General features: G+C 44.1%; 2 protein-coding genes across 4 annotated transcripts in view; one reads left to right on the top strand and one right to left on the bottom strand.

The window, feature by feature from the left end:
• The first annotated feature begins 1,745 nt into the window (after positions 1–1,745).
• Positions 1,746–12,955, top strand: USP50 (ubiquitin specific peptidase 50). Its single transcript, XM_044438581.1, has 7 exons — positions 1,746–1,895; positions 5,214–5,414; positions 6,456–6,651; positions 7,897–8,103; positions 9,803–9,945; positions 10,744–10,876; positions 12,515–12,955. The coding sequence occupies exons 1-7, from the start codon at positions 1,843–1,845 to the stop codon at positions 12,728–12,730; spliced, it is 1,149 nt and encodes a 382-aa protein (XP_044294516.1). The 5' UTR covers positions 1,746–1,842; the 3' UTR covers positions 12,731–12,955.
• Positions 12,956–13,818: 863 nt separating this feature from the next.
• Positions 13,819–20,829, bottom strand: part of USP8 (ubiquitin specific peptidase 8) — a 43,565-nt gene continuing 36,554 nt past the window's right edge. For all 3 annotated transcript variants that reach the window (XM_044438574.1, XM_044438575.1, XM_044438573.1), the window contains 4 exons: positions 17,362–17,598; positions 15,757–15,899; positions 14,920–15,052; positions 13,819–14,696 (listed from right to left, as the gene is read on the bottom strand). In XM_044438574.1, coding sequence (XP_044294509.1) covers positions 14,511–14,696; positions 14,920–15,052; positions 15,757–15,899; positions 17,362–17,598 — 699 coding nt within the window. In that variant the 3' untranslated portion in view covers positions 13,819–14,510. The remainder of the gene's footprint in view (positions 14,697–14,919; positions 15,053–15,756; positions 15,900–17,361; positions 17,599–20,829) is intronic.

Consider the following 20,829-nt stretch of genomic DNA (forward strand, 5'->3'; position numbering starts at 1 on the left):
GGTGGAGGACCCATTAAGTTGGTCCACACCCAAAGTCTAATGGTTCTTACTGGTTTCCAGAAGCCTTTGGAGGGTTTTTCTGGCTGGTATGGTAGGTGCTCCTGTCAAAGCCCAGGTCTCTGTGGAATATGGAGATGACATGGGCAGTTCACATGATTGCCCCCAAGTGCCCTCTCCCCCTTCACAGAGCCCGACCTGCTCCTTGGTATACATCTGAGCTGAGGGCAATGAAGCAGGAGAGAAGATGGATAGAGCTCAGGTGGAAGAAAACTTGGGCTGAATACGACCAAACATGGCTTTGTGCTCACTATCAAGCCTATTCCATGATGGTGGAGGTGACTAAGAGACACTTTTATTCCACCTGCATCGTGTCCTCAGGGTGCTGTCCAATGGAGTTCTGGGTGGTTCATGCCTTCTACACTCTGGCCCCAAAAGAAATAGGATTGAATTCTTGGTACCCTACTGAGACAAATCTGCACATCATTTTGAGGGCAAAATCAGATCCACACCAAATTGGACCCCACAGTTGTCCCAGTTCCATTGGCAGAAGTGACTAGTACACCGTATGATTTTGTTTGTAGCAATTTCAGTTATTGCAGCCCGATGATGCGGAGTGGTGCTTGGACAAGGGTGGCCCACCACTTGCCTGCTTGACCCTTGTCCTTCATGGCCTATGGGGAGATCTAGGGAAGGGGTCCACCTTTCTCCTTGAGAAAGGGAGTGATGCCAGCCCCTTTAAAGGTGGCTGTGATAACACCACTCCTAAAGAAGCCGGGTTGGACCTGGATGTTAAATAATCTGCTGGCTTTATTTTATAGCATGTACAGCCCACTTTCATTACAAAACAATCTCAAAGTGGGATTATTTAATCTTGTTCAAGGTTAGTTTCTCTACCAATACCTGCCACTTTTTAACAGTTTCACAATAAAGAGACTATATTGAAACCTATTGCATCAGAAAGCAAGTAAATATACTGAGCTTGGGTAGAACATGTTAAACCAAAAGGACTGTATGATCTGTAACAATCATCCATTTAAAAGTTTGTTTTAATCATGATGATAATGGCATTTTAAAAGATGTTCAATTCTTGTTGTCAGCTTTTTGACCTGCTCTTAAATCTAAACAGCAGCTTGATTTGCAGACACTAACAGCTGGTAATTACAGTCATGCCCTATGAAAAGCCTCACCACCTGATTGCTAAGAATCAAGCCATTCTTAAAGGTGTAGGATGCGACTGGCTTTCATTCCTAGGCATTTACTATCTGCGCATCAAAGAATGCAGGATGATGTGGTCCCTGCTTTAGTTTCAGTTTGTGTGTATAGACATAAATCCAAGTAAGTAACAAGATGGCTTAGAATGCAGTCTGCACCAAAGCAGGGAGCTCTGCTATGAGAGCTGCTTGTGCTGTTGATCCAAAAGATCGTGAGGAAATGGTATCAGCAGTTGTTTGGGTCCAAGAAATCTTTCTGTTGCTAGTCCAGATGTCCTCTATAAGAGATGACCCATCCTTGGAAAGCAACTGACTGGAATAGTCTCCAAAGGTTCTAGGGTTCTAGAACTGCTTGCCCTGTTAGAACAAGCCCAATGCCACCTGTCACCTAGCAACGAGGTAGAGTACATTTATGATGCCAAAAGAACATATATTGGAACACCTACAAGAAGTGCAAAGAACCATCGGGAACAAATCTGCCTATTTTGGGTCCTCTGAATACAAGTAAGATGAAACAATGTGATTGCACAAGAAAAGAGAAAAGGCAAGCTTCAACATGAAGAGGAGGTGGTAACTTGGCTTCCCTGCATACCCCAGTGAGAGCACCGTTTGTCTCCTTGCCAGCCAACTGATGGCTTCCAGGTCAACAAAGATGCCCGATGACTTCAATATATATTATCTTCTGTGAGTATCTGTTTTAAATTAATTACTGTTTAGTCACTTGACTTGAGGGCCTTAGTCTCTCACTAGTGGAGAGTTTCCTGCATCTGTTTGGTTCCTTGGAGAACTAGGAACTGTGGAATTGGCAGGTGAAAGAACATAAAAAATCCCTGATCTTTTTAAATACACTGTTTGCTTGGACATCAATTCCTACTGATAGAGATGAAAATACTCTGGAATTGATGTTCAGGTTGGGATTGTATATTTATCACCATTTTCCTACCCAATGTTTTAGTCTCTGAATAGTTGGCCAGCAAATTCCTGTTAAATTCCAAGCAGGCATACTGGGTTTCAGTAAGTAGATGTACGATTAAATCATGATGCTGTGACTGGAGTGGTGTGGGAAGCAGGATGATTTTTCTCAAAGGTAGAGCCAGTCTAAGACTGACAACTCTTATTATAAACACACTAGTCCACACTAACTGTTCCTGCTGCGAATGCAGGTGGCGAAACAATCTTGGCCTGTTTGCCATTAGGTGTTTCACCCCCACAAAAGCCAGAGTGGGAACACAGAGGTGGGTTTTGTGAGCTGGTTCCTCCATGGTGTCCGTGAAGTGCCCGATCCTTTTGGGAACCCAACTCTCCTGGCTTTTGCCATGCCCTGACTGCAGAAGCACCTGTTCCGAAGCTTTCCTTTGCATGCGACAGCTTATGATGTTAAAACTGAACTAAAGCATCAGTTCGAAAAGTCCCTGCTGCAACATAAAAACAGCTTGCTAGAAATAATTAAAGCAGCTTCTGATTAGCAGCAGACCATTTCAGAAGCAAGCTTAGCATTAAGATTTGCAGCATTTCTTCCCTCTTGCAAAGGAGGTAGGCAGATTGGAAGACTGAGAAGATCTGGAGAGCCTTCAAGGAGTTTCCTGCTGGTGCAGCTGATGTTCCTGTGAAAACCCCATGCACTCAAGCTGCTGCCTTCCAGGTGTTTAGGACTTAAACTCCCATCAGCCCCTGCCAGTGTGACTACATATTAGGAATGCAGAAAGTTGTCACTCCAATTTCTGAAGGGGGCCAGGCTGGGGAAGGCTGAGCTGTAGGCATGCCTTTGAACATAAGTGGCTGGAAATTCAGGCACAATTGCTCCTGACAGTGATGGCACTGAAGAAGCAATCACTTCAGTACCAGGCAGAGCCTTCCAGGAGAGCTGGTCTAACTGGTCCAGCCTGGTTAATGGAAAGATGATGGCTACTGGAAAGACGTACCTGTGGTGCACTGTGAATTGGTAACTAAGCATCCTGAAGGTTAAATCTCCAGTTACATCAATTAATGTGTTGTGGGCATCATCTGGCTTGTTTGATGAGTTGGGTTCACATGGCTCGAGGATAAAAGCATGGTACTTGGTGAAGGTGCCCATAATTTCCTGACTGCTGTTTGTTGTGGGCAAGCCTGGCTATTGAATCATGCCTGTGTTTGTCTGCATGCCAGCACATGTCTTTGGTACTTGGGCATCTTACAAAGCACAACAGGAAAGCGCTAATCTGTTTTCTCAAAAGAAGGCTACTGGTTGCTAAGAGGCTGACAAAAGATTATCCTTAAGTCTCATGGGTTTGGAATATGGAATTATTATTTTGCTTGAGATATACTGGAGCGTAATGAAAAGTCCGCCATGTTTTATGCTCTCTATGCAGGATTCCAGGAAACCCCTTATACAGACAGACAGTTACTTAACCCTGTGAAAGTCTTCTCAGAAGTAAGTCATACTGATTTCAGTGGGAGTTACTTTCAAGTAGATTTGCACAGATTTTAGGCACATGCTCCATCTAAACTGTGTTTGTGCATGTGTGTGTTGTTGGGTGTAAATGCAGCAATTTCCTGATAAACAACACTCTTCCAAAGGGTATGTGATTTGCCATATAGGTACCGGGCTCCTTCCAGTGTTTCAGTGTCAGCTGTGGCAGATAGGATATGGAAGATCAGACGTGCTTCTGAGCAGCTGAAGAGTGCATTTGCCTTGCTCCTGTAAAACCCTAGCAAGTTTTCACAAGCTGGGGATTGGGATGAACTTCCAGATCAGAGGCCATTGGTTCTTAACATACCTTCTCCCTGGCACCTCTTCTCTCAAAATGATGCCCTTACAAGCCTAAGACTTCAAGTGCAGTGATGGAAAGACAGCATCAATATGCAGAATAGATTTCCCGTACCAGTGTACATCCTTTTACCAAAGCGATGCTGTGCGCAGCAGCCCTGATTTTGTCTAGCATGGTAGATTGTTTGCATAAAGGTGCACACACAGAACCAGTTCGCTTTATCCATTGCAATAGTCATGAGCAAGCAATCATTCAGCTTCTGCTGACTGGTCTGGCGCTCGCACAGGGCAGGCATGTGATGGCGGCCCCACATTAAGCCCGTATGTCATCAGTGGCTTATTACTCCATTAGGAATGGGTGCATGAACTGGCCACAGGCACTCTGGGAAGAAGCCATCTGCAGCCTTGCACAATGGTTGTGATCTTTTTCAGAGCCGTATCAGGGCAATGCTAGGATGCCCTGTTCTCAGAAGGCTTTCTGGAGCTACCCGGAAGCTTCACCAGCAGCGTAGCTCGGCCAGGACCCTGGGGCCAACACTGAAGGACCCCTGCCTAGCCCCTCCCTGGGAATGACCAGCAAGAGGACAGCAAGCAGTGAAAGCAGCCAAAGCAAACGCATTCCTTCCATGAGACTGAAATGCAAAGCTGCACATGCTGAGGGTTTAAAAAACCAGTTATGTTGTAAAGCATTCTAAAGTGTAGGAAACATAGAAACAATTAAAATGCATGGCGTAACTGGCTGCAGAGAGGCGACAGGAACATTAGTTGTGTTCTTTATAAAACTGGAGGAATACCCAAGGCTGTTCGAAGGGCCACTCCATCAGGCAAGCAAGGCCAGGGTCTAAAGTTACCTAGCTGCAGGTGGGGAGCTGTTCAGTTTGAAGATCAATAACCATGTATGTGTTTCCTAGGAAGATACCTCTCCAGGTAATTTACCTGCCATGTGGAAGCAATGGGGAAGTGCTAGATGCTCTGCGATGCACTCTTGGCTTACACAGGTGTAATTGTTTCAACTGCATCCTAGTGTTATTCACAGTCCTCAGCAAAGTGCCAAGGTTCTCTCCCAGAGGTGCCGAGAAAGAGATGTGAAAGCTCACATTGGGAAAAACCAATATTGCATTATGTATGATAAATGTATAATGCATAATGCATGCATTACATACACATGTAGGTATGTAATGTATGTATGTATAATGCAAGCTGTTTGTGCTGTGCCCCAGATGAGACTTGGTAATTGTTTGGCTTTGGGAACACAGCAAGGGTGTCGTTCCCTTGGAGAGCTCAGAGGAGCCTATGGACGAATCCAGGGATGAAATGAATCCACAGTACCAAGGACTGACTGGCCTGCGTAACCTAGGCAACACCTGCTATATGAACGCCGTGATGCAGTGCCTTTGCAGTGTCTCCCCGCTGGTGGAGTATTTCCTCTCCGGAAAGTATACAGCATCACTAGACAAGTAAGTTCATCGGATTTTCTCTCTCTGCACTTCACGTTTTTGACTAACAGTGCTCCTGTTACTGAATGGAGTGAAATGAAACCTTTTTCTTTTTTCTACTAGGATGTTAGCAAAGCCTTACAATATAAGCATTTATATGGGGACGGAAGCCTGAGTTAGCAAGCACTTGGATCATAGCTGCTACTTAGGAGCCAGGGTTGGCTACAGCTTTCTGGTGTGTAATTTAGTGACAACTACAGGCTTGGTACTGCAAAAGCACATAAAATTGGATGGACCATTGGCTGTAGGAGCATTTGTCCACTGACAACCCAAAAGCACCCTTGGCTTTCTGTTGGCTTGCTGTTTTGCACATTCTAGTACATTCAGTGTTGTTTCTGAGCCGTTACCTAAGGCCAACCTCGAGAAGTGGTCTCAAGCTACGCAGTGGGACCATCCTCCTTCCAAGGCTAAGCCAGACACTTAGTGAAGGCAGTTGGTGTTACTGGCTGCCCCAGTAAGACGGCAGGTGGTAGGGGACTACTGTCAGATTTCTGTCCCCCACTGCACCCTCTTCCATCACCACCCCATCGGGGTTAGATGATTTAAGGTTAGACAGTTCAGAGAGACTGAGCCAGATACTTTGCCACCTAGACCAAACATGAAAAAACACTTCCACCAGTATCAGCATCAGAGAAATTTACTATTGTTCACAGTCTGTAAAAGTTGATTTTAGATAATGCCTTAAACATCCACGAATTGATACAGCTAAAATGAAACAGTGACAAGGTTAGGGTTAGGGCAATGTAGTACAATGATAGGAAAGTTGCTTGGCTTCTTGATGAAGACTAATTGCTGCACAGAACAACTTCAGATGTGATGCAGGGCAGGACAAGGACGAGGAAGAGAAAGAAGATGGGTGAGTTCAGCCAATATTCAGCCGCTCTGAATAGCTGAGCTAATACGGGGGTGGCAGCGGGGCTGTACTCTTCGCATGCTTCAACTTGCCCTTTGGAGTACCTGCTTGCTTGAAATCATCCCACACTCCCTTTTTTAATCTCTAAGGGAGAATGGAGAGATCGCAACAGCCTTTGCTTACCTGATGAATGATATGTGGCTTGGAGACTTTGACTGTGTATCGCCAGAGGTGTTTAGATTGGTCTTTGGCGAGCGATATCCTGCATTCATCAAGAAGACGCAGCAAGATGCTCAGGAGTTTTTGATATATGTGCTGAATGAACTGCATGAAGCTCTCAAGAAGGTCAGTGTCGCCTGCTCTGCATTTGAATGGCAGTTATGGTGGCAATGGGCTGCGTGAACAAGTGGGGTGGGAACATTCCCCTGTACCTACGCTGTGCTCTGCTTTTCTTAAGGCTGGGGAGCACATGCACGTGAGCCTGTGCGCGCTGTCGTTGTCTCCAGTGTTAAGTGCGCTGCTCCACACAGTCCACTGCAAGGCCCTGAAGGCCTCTTAGCCAAGGGGTCGACCATTTTCACTGGATTGGCTCCAGTGCAGCGAGACAGAAGGTGCCTTCTGATGTCGTGAACAAGACCTGAGGGTTGTGTGCTTCATGTACCACAGGCCCTATGTTCACCTCTTGACTCTCAGCATGTCATACTTTGCTGTTTCATTGCCAAACTATGGTTTGCCTGGACACGAGAACTGCAAGGTGGTGTTTGAGCTTTGGCTTGGAAGTTCTGGTATGTGGGCAGAGCAAGCCATAACTTGCCCACTTCGGACGAAAGAGTAAACTGTATTTTATCATGTTGTAAGCCGCCCCGAGGTTTCGGCAAGGGGCGGCATAGAAATGTTATAATAATAATAATAATAATAATAATAATAATAATAATAATAATAAATAAATAAACTGAGGTTCAACAAGACAGAGGAAGCAAAAGGTAGGACCTGCAGCACACAGGGAGAGGAAGCACGCAGTCCGAGACTGCTCAGGGCTCAATCATGTAATGGCAAGTCATGTTTTGCATTACGTCTCACAATAGTGGGAAAAGGAAAAACAATACAAAGATCTGCAGTCGGAGCCACTTGTGATCCAAGCATCAATGTGGGGTAGCAACACACCATTCCACCACTTGTGTATTTACCCAATTCCACTACATTACAGTGCCACCTAGTGGCTGTACCATATAACAGATAGAAAGCAGAGAAAGACCCACAGGAAAAAATGCACATGGAAAGAAGCCAGACTTAATCACTCAGAGAATGTGGAAATGGATGTCTTGCTAAAGTTGTGGGTTAAAAGCCTCACACAGCGATGCCCACAATGATGGTTGAATGCATGTTTGTTCCAAAATATCAACTCTGAGGCTGTCAATTTAATCAATCAGTGCTGAAATTTTGAAAGGGAATATAAATTGGATAATTACATTGCAAAATCAAAATCTGGTACTGATTAACTGGGGATTTACAAAACATAATTCAGAAGTTACAGCAGCAAATGAAAGGATGTCCTTGTTACCTGTAATAGGGCAATTCTTGCCTTTGCAGACAAGCAAGAGAAAAAGCCAGGGGACCACTTCTGCTGCTTGGGAGTCCAGGGGCTGCACCGGCGAGTCCTCCATTATCACCCGGCTTCTTGAGGGTCATCTCAGTTACGACATCGTGTGTTTGGAATGCCAAACCACCACTTACAAAAATGAGATCTTCACTGTGTTATCTCTGCCCATCCCTTATGAAACTGAATGCTCACTAGAGGTATTGTCTTCTTACTGCTGAAGCCGCCTTGGTTTGGCTCCCCTTTTATCTATAGCCTAGAGTAATTGTTACTCCAAGCTGATTCTTCTATGCAATGCTGATTCTGATTTAACAAATCATTTGTGAACGATCCAATTTAATTCTGAAATGAGCTGCTTTTGACTTGAGCTCAAGTCCCTTGAACTTTCAGACAGGTTCATAAACAAGGGAGGACCCGTCCAAGCTGCCCGTCTTCCTTCAGGGGCAGCTGTGAGAAGGACAGGCACCCCCAACCTTTTAGACCAGGGACACATCTGGGGACGTGTGCCATTTGTAAAGGGTACAGAAGCCCTGCTACAGAAGCGCCACAATTCTCAGAAATCTTGGTGCTGAGAAATCCCAGTTCCAAACGTTACGAAGGGCCAAGAATGGCTGCTCTTGGGGGGCACTATTGCTGGAAGTCAGATGCAGAGGGGGAAGCTGCAGGCCAGTGGAAGGCACTCCTCAAGAGAGCACCTTCCCTTGGAAGTTTGTTCAAACCACTCCAGATGGCCAAAAGCGCCCATGCAGCCCTGATGCCAGTAGCTTCAGGAACAGTGAGCATTTCTCCTTTGTTAGTCCTACGCAGTAAGACCTGAGTGCCTGCACCCTGCAGAAATTCTCCAAGATATTCAGATTACGGCAAATGGTTAGTTCCCAACCCCCGGGCATGTACTCCCACAAAAAATCTTTATCGGGTAAAAAGGGTGGCTGCCACGGGAGGCTGATCAAGGAAGGCGTGCCAAGCACAAGGCAGGCTTCACTGCCGTATGTGCAGGTCCCTTGGCCGGTTGCCTGGATCCATCTATCACTGCTGATACCATTAATTATTAAATTTATATCCTGCCTTTTTCTTTTTTAAAGAACTCAAAAGTGGCTTACACCATTCTCCTCCTCCTGCTCTCTATTTTATGCCCACGTCAACAACCCTGTGAGGTAGCTTGGGCTGAGAGTCTATGACTGCCCAAACTCACCCAGTTGGCTCCATGGCTGAGCGGGGACTGGAAGCCTGGTCGCCCGAGTCCCAGTCCCGTGCTCTTCACCACCGCCACACACTATTATCATCTGCCTGTAGGTGTGTTTGTCTTCTCCCTACGTTCAAACTGGTGGCAATGCCTAACACTGTGGATGCTGCCCACATGGTTCCCTTTGCGAACAGATGTGGAAACCCAGCAGCAGGAACTATGTTCAAGCCCTCTTTGGGCACAGAGTTCTTGGTCCAGGGGGCTTCAGTTCTGCACGTTACCCCTGGAAATACTTTGGCTTTACAATTGCTCGATAGGATGCTTTAAGAAACTGCCTTTCAATAATCGAACTCTCAGAACATTTGCTTCTGGATGTTTTGGATTTCAAATCCAACTAGCTCCATCCAGAAAGACCCACAATATCGGGCAGGGGATAGATTGGGGAAAGGCTGGAGTAAATCTGCAACTTTTACTGGTGACTCTGGAATAGCAGACTGGAACATCACAAGTCACAACAGTCTTGCAAGAAGGCTGCAATCTTGATGGGAAGTAGCTGTTTCCATCACAAGGACAAGGAGATGAAAGTGGCTGGTGGGCTCTGGAAATGCTTAAAGGGGTTTTGGTGGCTGTCCCCCTGCAGGCATATAGCCCTTTGCAACCATCTAGTCTTAGCCTGTCTTGCCTGCTTCTCATGCTGACACATCCTTGTTCCCCAGGAATGCCTTGAATGCTTCTTTCAGCAAGACATGCTGACTTGGAACAACCAGATAAATTGCTCCTACTGTGGAACGAAGACGGATGCTGCAGTGAAAGCCAGCATAGCAAAGGCTCCAAAGACAATTATCTTCCATCTAAAGAGGTACAGGTCTTCTTAGCTATTATTTACAACAGGGGAGAGCAACTTGTAAACCAGATGTTTTGGCCTACAGTTCCCATGACACTTCATCATTTGCTTTGCCAGCCAAGGCTGATGGGAATTGTGGTGAGCCACAAGTTGCCCACCCCTGATTTACAAGCTCTCTGTGCTTACCGGGAAGAGGAAGTGACAGCAGCTGCCTAAAGAAATTGTTATTTAAGGCAGCGTTAATGACCTGCAAAATAAATTAGGCAAACTATTTGCAAATAATTTCTAACTAAATGCAATGATTATGTCATCAAGCAGTAACTCTGTGCTAATTTTGACCCTCAGCAATACTGCTGAAAGGGAAAGATATATTCCAGTTGCAATATTTGATTACAAGCATCTATACTTTACTGCCTCTTGGTAGAGTTGCTTCCCACTGCATTTTGCTTTAAGGATGTCTTCACAGCAACTTCTAACTCGCGGTATTTCGTAAACAAGACAATGGCAACATATTCACACAGTAAGCAATCTTTTCTTCATTCTCCTAGAGAATATATCACATGCTGCTGGGGGACAGGGTTGGCACACAGAGGCTTAAATGAAGTATATTAGGCAAAAACAAGAAAACGAATTTAGTTGGCAACAGTTTTCCATAAAATGCTCACTACTGTTCCAACATTTTTTCTGTCTTTCAAAACTCTGGGATAAGTTTTTTCACCACTGTCTTCCTATTTGGAAGCTCAAAACACAACAAGGTAACTCTAAATATCTTTTGTACTTTGTCCATTTACAAAGTTTTTCATTTATTTTCAGATTTGACTGTCAAGGCAGTTACAAAAAGAAATTGAAAACTGACATCTACTATCCACTAAATAACCTGGACTTGTCTCCATATATATATCCACTCTTTCGGAAAAATCCAAAATACAACTTATTTGCTGTGGTGGTAAGTAACACAGAAAATTATTCCCGTGTTAATCTTCCAGAACAGGCGTCCTTAAGCTGGCACCCTCCAGGTGGGCTGGATCGTAACTCTCAGGCAGCCTGGGAGTTGAGGAAGCCAGTTCTAAAACAAATCTCCAGCCGTCTCGTACAAGCCTACCTCTGCAATTTACTTATGACTTGCTTCACAGGGATAGCTAGGTATACTGTAAAAAAAGTTGATGGAAAAGCAATTGTATTTGACTGCAGGAGAATGCTCTAAATGCTCCATCTCACTGCAAACATCAGGGGGGAAAGCTCACAGTGCATAGACTGTGATTGGTTTTGGTGAGCTTTACCACCAGAGGATTAAAACGGCTCCTCCTGCCTACTCACGGCAATGAAAAATGTCTTACCTTCCAAGAAAAAGCAGCAGAGATTATAGTTCTTGTGACAGGAAACTTTAAAAAAGCATGGAATAGCTGGAAGAAATTCGCCCAAAGATGAAAGGCCTAGAGAAAGTGAGTGTAAGATACAAGAAAGGTGACACAAGGCCAGAAAAGAACAAGAAATTGCGTCAGTTACAGTGCCAATGCCCACAGAAATGAGACAGCTGAACAAGGCGGATGGAAAAAAAGGAGGTGGCAGAGACCTCAGGGAAGACCAGAGATGAAATCATACAGAGAGAAGGAAGAAGCAGGGATTTATAAATATGGAGTAAATTTGGGGATAAAGCTTGGTGGGGATGGAAAATGGATCTTGCCCAGCCCCTTAGTTATAGCTTCTCTTCATTATCACATTTCCAGAATTTAGCAGGCATATTAATAATAAAGAACACCAATTGGTCCTGTAATCCAAATGTTAAGGCTCTAACTTTTTCATATTTTAGAACACAAGTGGTCACTTTGAAGTTGCTTAAATAATTGTCTTGTGCATCAAAAATGGAAGTTTTACTTCTAAGCAATGAGAATGAGAAAAGTGGAGTGATGCTATGAACACAGCCACCCTTTTCCACAGAACTGCAGTGGCAACTTCCAAGCATATGGGTCAGATCAATAAAAGGCCCCAGTCGGGACCTTCTTCTGTGCCTCTCCAATACTGTGGGATGCATTCTCTTTGGAATGGCTGAGTCCTCGCCTCCTGCGTGTTCAGGAAGGCGTGGGGTCAAGATGCATTATTAACTTGACTGTGAAGGTTAGGCTTATCATGCTCACCGATGCTTTTGTTTTACATTTAATTGGTTTCAGATTTTTAAAAAACCTTTGTGGGTTTCACCAAGGCAGTCCGGAGAACCTTAAAATCAGCGAGTGTTTGACTGAACATGGTTGCAGTCCTCCCACAAGATCAGGCACCCTGCACAAATCAGGCTTCAGGCTGCAATCATGTTCAGTTTGAACGAATTGCAGCTTCCCCATCAACACTAGAGAGCTCAAGGGACGGAGAGGGAGTCCAACATGCTTAGCTGGCCTGCCCTCTACATTTAGTTTCCAAATGCTTTAGGAGGATGTCTCAGGGTTACTGTGGGGGATAAAATTCCAAAGTACAGGGGGGCTATCTATATTACCCAAAGCAACTTGAAGGAATGTTGGGATAAAAATTGAATGAATGATATGAACAGCTCTCTCCCCTGCTGCACATTAATAAGTAGCTACTGTTGTTACAGAACCATTTTGGAGACTTAGATGGTGGCCACTACACGGCGGTCTGCAAACACACACTCACACAGAGCTGGTACAACTTTGACGACGCTCAGATCACTGAAATTCCAGATTCTTCTGTACAAACATCTGCAGCTTACCTCCTGTTTTACAGCAGTCAAACTTTCTCTGCACCTGTAAAAAACCAAAGTGCCCAGGAAACACCACGGAATATTAAGTAGGGTCCAGTGACATCACTGGCTACTTTGCATTGACCTGAGTTTTGGTTCAACATTCAAGAAGAGCTGCATTTCTTTCAGTGCATATTTTGGATGGTACTCAGTGACTTAGAAACTGATCTCTGCTCAACTTCTTCACTGAAAAGTTAGATGTTGATCATCAACACATTTTGAATAGGCTTTCACAGAATGTAGCACACCCCTAGATAAATAAATTCTTCCAGGGCATTCAAAGTTAGTGTTTTGTTGCTGTTGTTATAGAATTAGAGATGCTGCAGCTCTTTATTTCTACTACTCTATTTCTTTATTTTCAAATTAATAGGCTGCTGAATAGTCCCCGAAGGGCTCATTAAGTGTGTAACACAGACTACTGCACATGGGAAGGGGGGAACTCCAGGGCAGGGCAAACGAGAAGTCAGCGTATGTGACTAACGAACTGGCAAGTTCTGTTTCTGGGATGAGTTCACTGGCTTTTTCAATCCCGGTGGCCGGCAAGGGGCAAGCCCCAGGGGAGCGGCCGCAGCAGAGCAGAGTCTGAATTCAAGAGCAGCCACGGAGGGGAGGGCCTGGGAGCGTTCACAGAGGCAGCATCCTCCTGCAGGAGACGGAGCTGGGGGCTCTGAGGCATGGACTCCACAGGGCCTGACTGGCTATTTAGGCAGATGGATGGCCCTCAGCATCCTGGATCTCACTCTGTCTAACTTGCTGCAAACGCTGCTGACAGCAGCAGAGGCAAGGCACTTAGAAGTTCCAGGCCTGGTCTGAGATGCACAGCAGCGCTGCAACAGCATTTAGGAAACAGCTCCAAAGGGGACAAATGGCTTGGGGGACACTTCAGCAGCCTTATTCATGGCTGGACCACTGACCGCTTTATCACAGGAACTGCCAGAGCCAGGACAGTAGCTTGTTCTGTCATCTCAAGTTGCACCCAGTGTGAAGGGTAGGCCTAAGAATGCTTCACATCTTTCCGACTGCCAAACTCTTTGGAACTTGTTCAAGTAAGTCTAGGATCTTCATTTGTTCTCTCATTTTCTCCTCCCCACTAAAATAATCCCAGAGCCAAACCTATCAGAATCCAAGACAGACATAAAAATGTTTAACAGGCCATTGTATTTCCAAATACTTGTTTCAGTAAGACTTTTTTAAATACATGAGTACATGAAACTCTTATATTAAAAAACTAAAAAGGGAAGTCTCAGTCCTGTAGAATACATTTTAAGGTGTACAGATAGACAATAGTCCAACAGAAAAATACAGCTCTGCTTTCCCCTACCTAGAAGAATGAAAGCATTTAGAAAAGCAACCTTCTTCATTCTAGCAATTTTCACCAAAGGACCACATATCTTTATTATATACATAGTTTGGATGTGCAAGTCTGCAATCAATATGTACACATACATTCCTACCTGTTTACATCAGTCTAAGATATTCACAGTAGACTCAAGCTTAAGGGTTAGTGTGAAAGGGCCATAAATGTGGGAGAAAATAAAGATATGCTTTTGAGTTCTAGATCATCTTAAACCCATAGGTTAATGGCTTTAAAATGGCTAAGCTAGATTTATAATTTTGGAGCATCACTAAAAAATAATTGTTTTGGAACAAATTGTTCAGTATTAAGCAGCGGAGTTAACCATTTGGTTTTTACGTTTAAGCAATAGCGGTAATAGACAGATAAGAAATGGCTGTCACCTTCCCCTTACTCAGCAAGTTATCTCACAGTCATCAAAGCTCAGCTTATAATGGTGCATTTATAAAAAGAAGCCAATACTCTTCCAACATTTCTTTATGTGGCTATATCAGGGGCTCGCTGTTCAAATGAAGTGTAAAAGAGGATATAAGCAGCTGAGGATTTTACAGAGGGTGCGGAGATCTCAGAGACTTCGTGATCGTCAAATTTATACCACCGCTGTTTGGCAGCATTTTTGCAATAGGCTGTGTAGTGTCCTCCATCCAGCCCTCCATAATGATTCTACAGAGAACAAGAACAGGGTTAGAAAACCACAGTGAATTCTCCTTTGGCCTAGTTTTCTAGTTTTCAAAGGAAGCATCAAGTGCTCCACGTTCCGAAAAGAAGAAACTGGCAGTCAGAGACGCTAACCCCAAAGACACTTTTGCAAATAATTCCCTAGCTAATGTCATCAAATATGAATGAATGGGCAAATGGAAGTTCAAAACTTGATATGGTTACTTACAGATACTGCAAACAGATTGTATCTTTTTGAGCTACTCTTTGGACCAATAACGTATTGTGACAAATCAAGGCTTTCCAGAGGAAAATCAACTGATGACTGAAGCTTTTGCTTCCACCGTCCATCATAGGAAAACCTAGGCATGAGTGACAGGCAATAAAAGTTAGATACTTCTGGGTATCCCGAAAATGCTACGACAATGACACATGAATCTTAGGAAAGTGATAATTACTTGGAAAATGAACTATTTGGCAAAAGTGAATGTGAAGACTGTAGCTCCATGCAGTAGTTATGACACTAAAGTGGCCTAGTGCTTTTGAAGTGTTTTGTGCTCTTGAAGTGTTACTCGCATGAATAGAAAGCAACAGGGCCCAGGATGCACATGCTGCATCCAGAAAAATCCGCCATTTTCAAGGGTTCCCTGGGTTTGAGAACTGTGCTGTCAAGGCTTGCCATACACAGGCAAAGGGTCACAAATTGTTTCTGATCCCATCAGCAGCAAGCTTAAAGTCACGTTACTCAAAATGCTGCAGTGCAACTTCCACGTCTATTCACATGTAGCTTTTTTAAGGACTGAAGACAGAGACTACATTTTTGAAAGTGACACTGGGAAAGGCTGTAGCTCATTTGCAGAGCACATACTCCGGAGGAAAGGAGGCCTGGGCTGTCCCAGGCATCTCCAGAGGGGATCGTGGGAAGCATTCGCCAGAAACCCAGGAGAGCTCTTGCCAGCCCACTCATTTGACCTGCTGTAAAACAGCAGATTGCTTTTAACACCTCAATGCTTTCCTGAAGGTCCAATTATCTACTGTCTGGAACACTGCAATTTTTGAGCCTTACCTTTTCAAGTGCACTAAAAGTACAGGGGGCAACTTCCATATTTCTATTTTTTTCAATGAATCTCTTCTTGTTTTGCAATGACTACAATAAAATCGATTATTATCTGTCAATTTTTCTTCTTTGGAGAATAATCTAAGGCATTCCTACAGAAAAAGAAAAATAATACAAACTGAATGCAAAGATCCAGAGTAGGGGTGAGTGTTAGTGGAACCTGAATACTTCCGCTGAGATTTTCAGGAAGGAAGGCTGCCTCCTACTAGCCATGGTCGGAATCAAGGTTCCATGGAAAAGGGGAAACTCAACATTTTTATTAAATAAAAAATAGCTTCCAGGTATTATGACTTCGAAGTTAAGTTTGAAAATAAATGAGCTGTTCTTCAGGACAGAAAAGAAGTCAGTGTACAGAATACAACATTCTGTGAATGCTGTCTCTTTGTATCCCCATTTTAAAAAGGCACATTTCTAAACCGTAAAGCTGTGAAAATAAAGGACTGGTGGACTCTCCAAAGCCAGAACAGAAACTGAACATAACTTGGAGAATATAGCTCCAAATTTTTGCCCTTCCCTAGGGCACAATGAGTAGCAGTGGTAGAAACAAAGTATGTGATGATCTAGATACGTGGCTCAATTTAGTTTTCTTCATAAGGAAGAATTCCTTCATGTTTTTATTTTACAAATAAAGAACGGCCCAGAGAGCTTTTGCTGTTGGGTGGTACACACAGTCATATACATAGCTGGATCAACTGTGTTGTGCTTCCACTGGACTGTGAATATAGGTGAGAGATTATCTTGCTTAACCTTTAGGGAAAGCTACATACTACAAAAATGAGGAATACGAAACATGTTTACTTCCTGCTTGCCCTAAGACACTGCTTAGACCTTACCTTGTGGGTGGGAGGGGGCACACCTGATGCCATAGGACAGTGATGGCGAATCTTTGAGAGACCAAGTGCCCAAACTGCAACCCAAAACCCACTTATTTATCACAAAGTGTCAACAATAAAACCTGAAAATTGAAGTTTTAGTTTAGAAAAAACAACACACAGCCAGTCCAAGCAAATCCTTGGCAGCGCACTGACTGGCACACAAAAGCTCGGACAAGTTGTGGCTAATGAGTCGTGGCTCATGATGTCATCCCCTGGCACCGCTACTCCTTTCCGAGCATGCGCATGGCCCCTATGTGCACTGTTATCTGATGCTTGGCTGCTGGGGCGATGTTGGGGCAACTTGGCTCGCATGCCAAAAGGGAGGGCTCTGCATGCCCGCTGTGGCACGTGTGCCATAGGTTCGCCACCATTGCCATAAGAAGAATGGAATATTATCTACTTGTACGGAAAAGAAAAGTTTCCAGGGTGAAAGGAGAATCCTTATTTACATGACTGTAGGATCTTTTGGTTTGGGCACTATTTTTTCCCATCACTGGTAGAAGGATACGGATAATCTAAAGGCTATTCTCAGTCCCTTTTCAGAAATAGTTCTTGAGCAAGAATAGTATCTGAACAATATTTCCTTCCATGACAAAGCAATCAGGGAAATATTATTATTTTGAAGCAAAAAATTAAGCTTTTTTTAAATTACCAAGCAAAAACCATTCATGACACTAACCTGTAGTGTGCATTTACCAGTAGATGCAAGTGGCAAGGACAAATACATAAATGCTTCAAAAGTCCGAGACTTTTTGTGACACGTAAGACACTGCACTGTGGACTTGAACTGGCCTTGAAACAGTGCAACAATAATCGACTCGTTGAGCTGCTTGTGTTTGTGCCAGGCAAGCTCAGCTGCTTTCAAGTCATCCAGATGATCATTATTTTCTTCTTTATAACGCTTTCTATTGTCAGCCTGAAAAGGTGGGAAATTAAAAAGCTTTACAACATATCTGAACATGTGCAGAAAGGCTGTATGTACAACATCATCATGTGCAGCTATGGAAATACAGAAGGGAAGTGATAATGCCTCACATGCGCACATCTCTAAAGACACATGAAACTTATTTTTTGAGCATTCTGGCTACATGGTCAGGGTTTTTTTTTTTCCCTTACAGGTAGTGTTTTCAAGTCTCTTAAATTTGTCTTGTTACTTCACAAGGGCAGGGTCCAGTACTGTGCAGGGCTAGGGACAGGGAACTGGTATGAGCAGGTCAGCCCCAGTGTGGTGAAGGTCTGGAGGAGACAGACTTCAGGGGTGCTGCAGAGAATGCTTTAATTCTTGTGCAAGTTGGGCCAAACTGTCCCTCCCAGTAAACTTGCAGATGAAATAAGGCCCCTGTAGGCAAGCAAAAGCTGCTGTTGCAGCTTCTAATGGTACATTCACAGGTCACCAAAACCTATGGGATACATGGCAGAAGCAGCGTGGTGGATTAGAAGGGAAGCAACCATGGCGTGATACCGACTGCCTGTCATCTGCCTGGAGCAATGGGAATTGGTGGATGAATAACCAGTCCACTGTGGCTTATCATGACATGCAAACCAGTCCAGAGTCTGAGGGAGCGAGCTCAGTCAACATTTTGCCTTTCTTGACATTAACACCATTAACAGACCTTGGGCTTTCTGGAATGCTTGTTTAGCTAGCAATGTCTCTGCTTGTCTGCCTGCTCAGGGAGGCCCAATTCAAAAGACTGAGAAGTGCCTGCACATACAGCAGAATGCAGCAGAATGGATTACCACCTAATTGCAGGGGGGAGCCTATCACAGTATGCTGCCTTAGTTTAACAACTTTCAAACTGAAAATGACACAGAAGCAAACTGCTGGGCAAAAACCTCTCTTTGATAGGCTCATGTTCCATTTGCAGAAAATCTTTGTTTTATAGACATGCATTCAGGACTAATATTAGTGTGAAACAACAGTACTTCTACAACCTAATTCTACTAGTAGTGTAACCTGGCTAAATTAGGGCAGCTGCAATGGATCTGGGAGACCAACGGCACACTCAAATGAGGTCGTAATTGTAAACTTCCTGCCACATTTCGCTTTTTTAGCCACAGAACACAGAACTGTTATACACTGACATTCATTTGAGAATGAAATGAAGAACTGGGTTTTTTTCTCATACTCATGACATGGCCGAACAAATATTGATATGCATCAGACACAAGATGAATAATCAAGCATTGGTTTACTTACTCGCTAAGAGGACATCATAGTATTTGTAAAAATAAGAGGGAAAAAAAGACTGAAGAAGCAGTTCTACATGATATACAAGTTAATTTACATAATGAGCTCAGTAAATAAGAATAGAACACATTTAAGTTCAAAAGGGAAGTAGCATAGTATAGTAGCACGAATTATGTCCAATGCCTTCGTCAGCACAAAGGGGTCTGGCCTATTTCTCTTGCAAAGGAGCCCTCAAGGGATATGGGAACAGATACTGGCAATGGGAAGCCATCCTGGCAACTGCAACTGAGGAGCCAAGACCAGCTGACCCAGAGATGAGCCAGATGGTAGCCAAAACTCAGAGAAAGACAAAGTGAGTCTGTTGATGAGACTTTTTCCCTTTGATCTAATTAAGAGACCCAGCATGAGCATATGTGTGGAAAAGAAGAAAAACAATCTTTCTTGTAAGCATCCTCCAACTCCATTTCAGCTCTAGAGTTACGTTTGTATGTAAGAAATCCTTATTTTATTACCTTCACTTTGCCACAATTCCTACTCCATGCAGAGGGTTAGTAAGGTTTTAAGAATCTTCTGTCATGCACGATCTGCTGGTTTTGTGGCAGGTTTCAACTCTTATTTCAAATGTTTAATGAATACAGGCTATTCTGCTGGTACAGATCAAAAGGTCCACCTGATCCAACATGCCATAGCCAACCCTTGCCAGCTAGAAACCCATGGGAAGCTCAGAAGCAAGGCACCCTCCAGTGTTTATTCACTGCATCTAATTATAATTATAAACAGCTATATGGGGATTTTATCTCTAACACGAATAACAGTCCTTTAGATACCTAGTCTTTTTTTTAAAATGCACATATTGTAAAATTTTATGGTACCTTAAAGACAAACAAAGCTTATAAACATAAGCTCTCATGGATTACAGCCCACTTCAGTTTCTTTGTGAATTTTCAGAAGCCATCACTCGTAATAGCAAGCTCAGCTGGTGACTGCCAAGAGGTGTACAACCGGCACAAGGTCACTGTTATGCGGCGCAGTCCTTCTCCTGAGCAAACATGCTGCTTCAGAGTTCCTTTTCTCAATGCTTTATTGTTACATGTCTTTTCTGTCAAACATCTCTGAGTTCAGCCAGGGTGAAGTGTTGAACCCTCTTTGAGTCTTCGTCCCGTTTATGCACTTTCTTTGTTGCCGGCTCGGAGGTGGGTGCTGACACTCCTACCCCCACCCCCCATGGCTCCAACAACCAAATCTCCCGTCTGTGCTGCCTCCTAGCAACTGGCAACACCTCCTCGGGGAAAGGCACCTCAATATCTGGCAGATGACTAACCCTAACCCCGGTACATGCACCGGGGAAGACCCTGAACCCGCCCTCCCATTCTCCCATTGGCAGATCAGAGCTCTCATCAACTTCCATTCTCAGTTCCCCTTGCTGGGCTATCTCTCCATTCCCATGGGGTGGCTGGGGCACCCACCTGGGGCAACAGTTCTTGAACTGTAGACATTCCCTGACCTTGTTCTGATACTGTCATTTGCTGACATTCCAAAGCGGCTTCATCTTCACTGCCTGAACTCTAATTCCCATCAAATCTATCAACAGACTGCAGCCCTTCTGGCCACTTTTCCCTGTGTACACACGCATAGCTGTCACTGAGGAACACAGGTATCGGCATAGCTAGGTGAATTACCAGTTTGTTGTCTTACATATAACATATTCAGGGGAAAAACTTACAGGGCAACCCCAAAAGCACCCCACGAAGACTGAGCATTCCCGGTGACCACGGACTGCTGAATGTCTTGGGAGGGTAAAATGAAATAGCACATTCTGGAAGATGGTTAGTCTGGTTAATAGGCATTCTGAACAGGAACACTCTAAATGACAGCATTCTGTTGAAGGCCCCATTTGTTTATGCTAAAGGACATTTCAAATCACATGGCAGGGATCTGACTCAACGTGTGCAAGCAATA

The sequence above is a fragment of the Varanus komodoensis genome, unplaced genomic scaffold (genome assembly GCF_004798865.1).
Source record: "Varanus komodoensis strain SLA01 unplaced genomic scaffold, ASM479886v1 scaffold33, whole genome shotgun sequence".
Classification (NCBI taxonomy): Eukaryota; Metazoa; Chordata; class Lepidosauria; order Squamata; family Varanidae; genus Varanus; species Varanus komodoensis.

Coding starts and splice junctions, on each gene's coding strand:
- USP50 (XM_044438581.1), top strand. CDS start 1,843: ATGGCTTCCAGGTCAACAAAGATGCCCGATGACTTCAATATATATTAT. Junction 8,104..9,802: donor AAACTGAATGCTCACTAGAG/GTATTGTCTTCT, acceptor CTTGTTCCCCAG/GAATGCCTTGAATGCTTCTT. Junction 9,946..10,743: donor ATTATCTTCCATCTAAAGAG/GTACAGGTCTTC, acceptor ATTTATTTTCAG/ATTTGACTGTCAAGGCAGTT.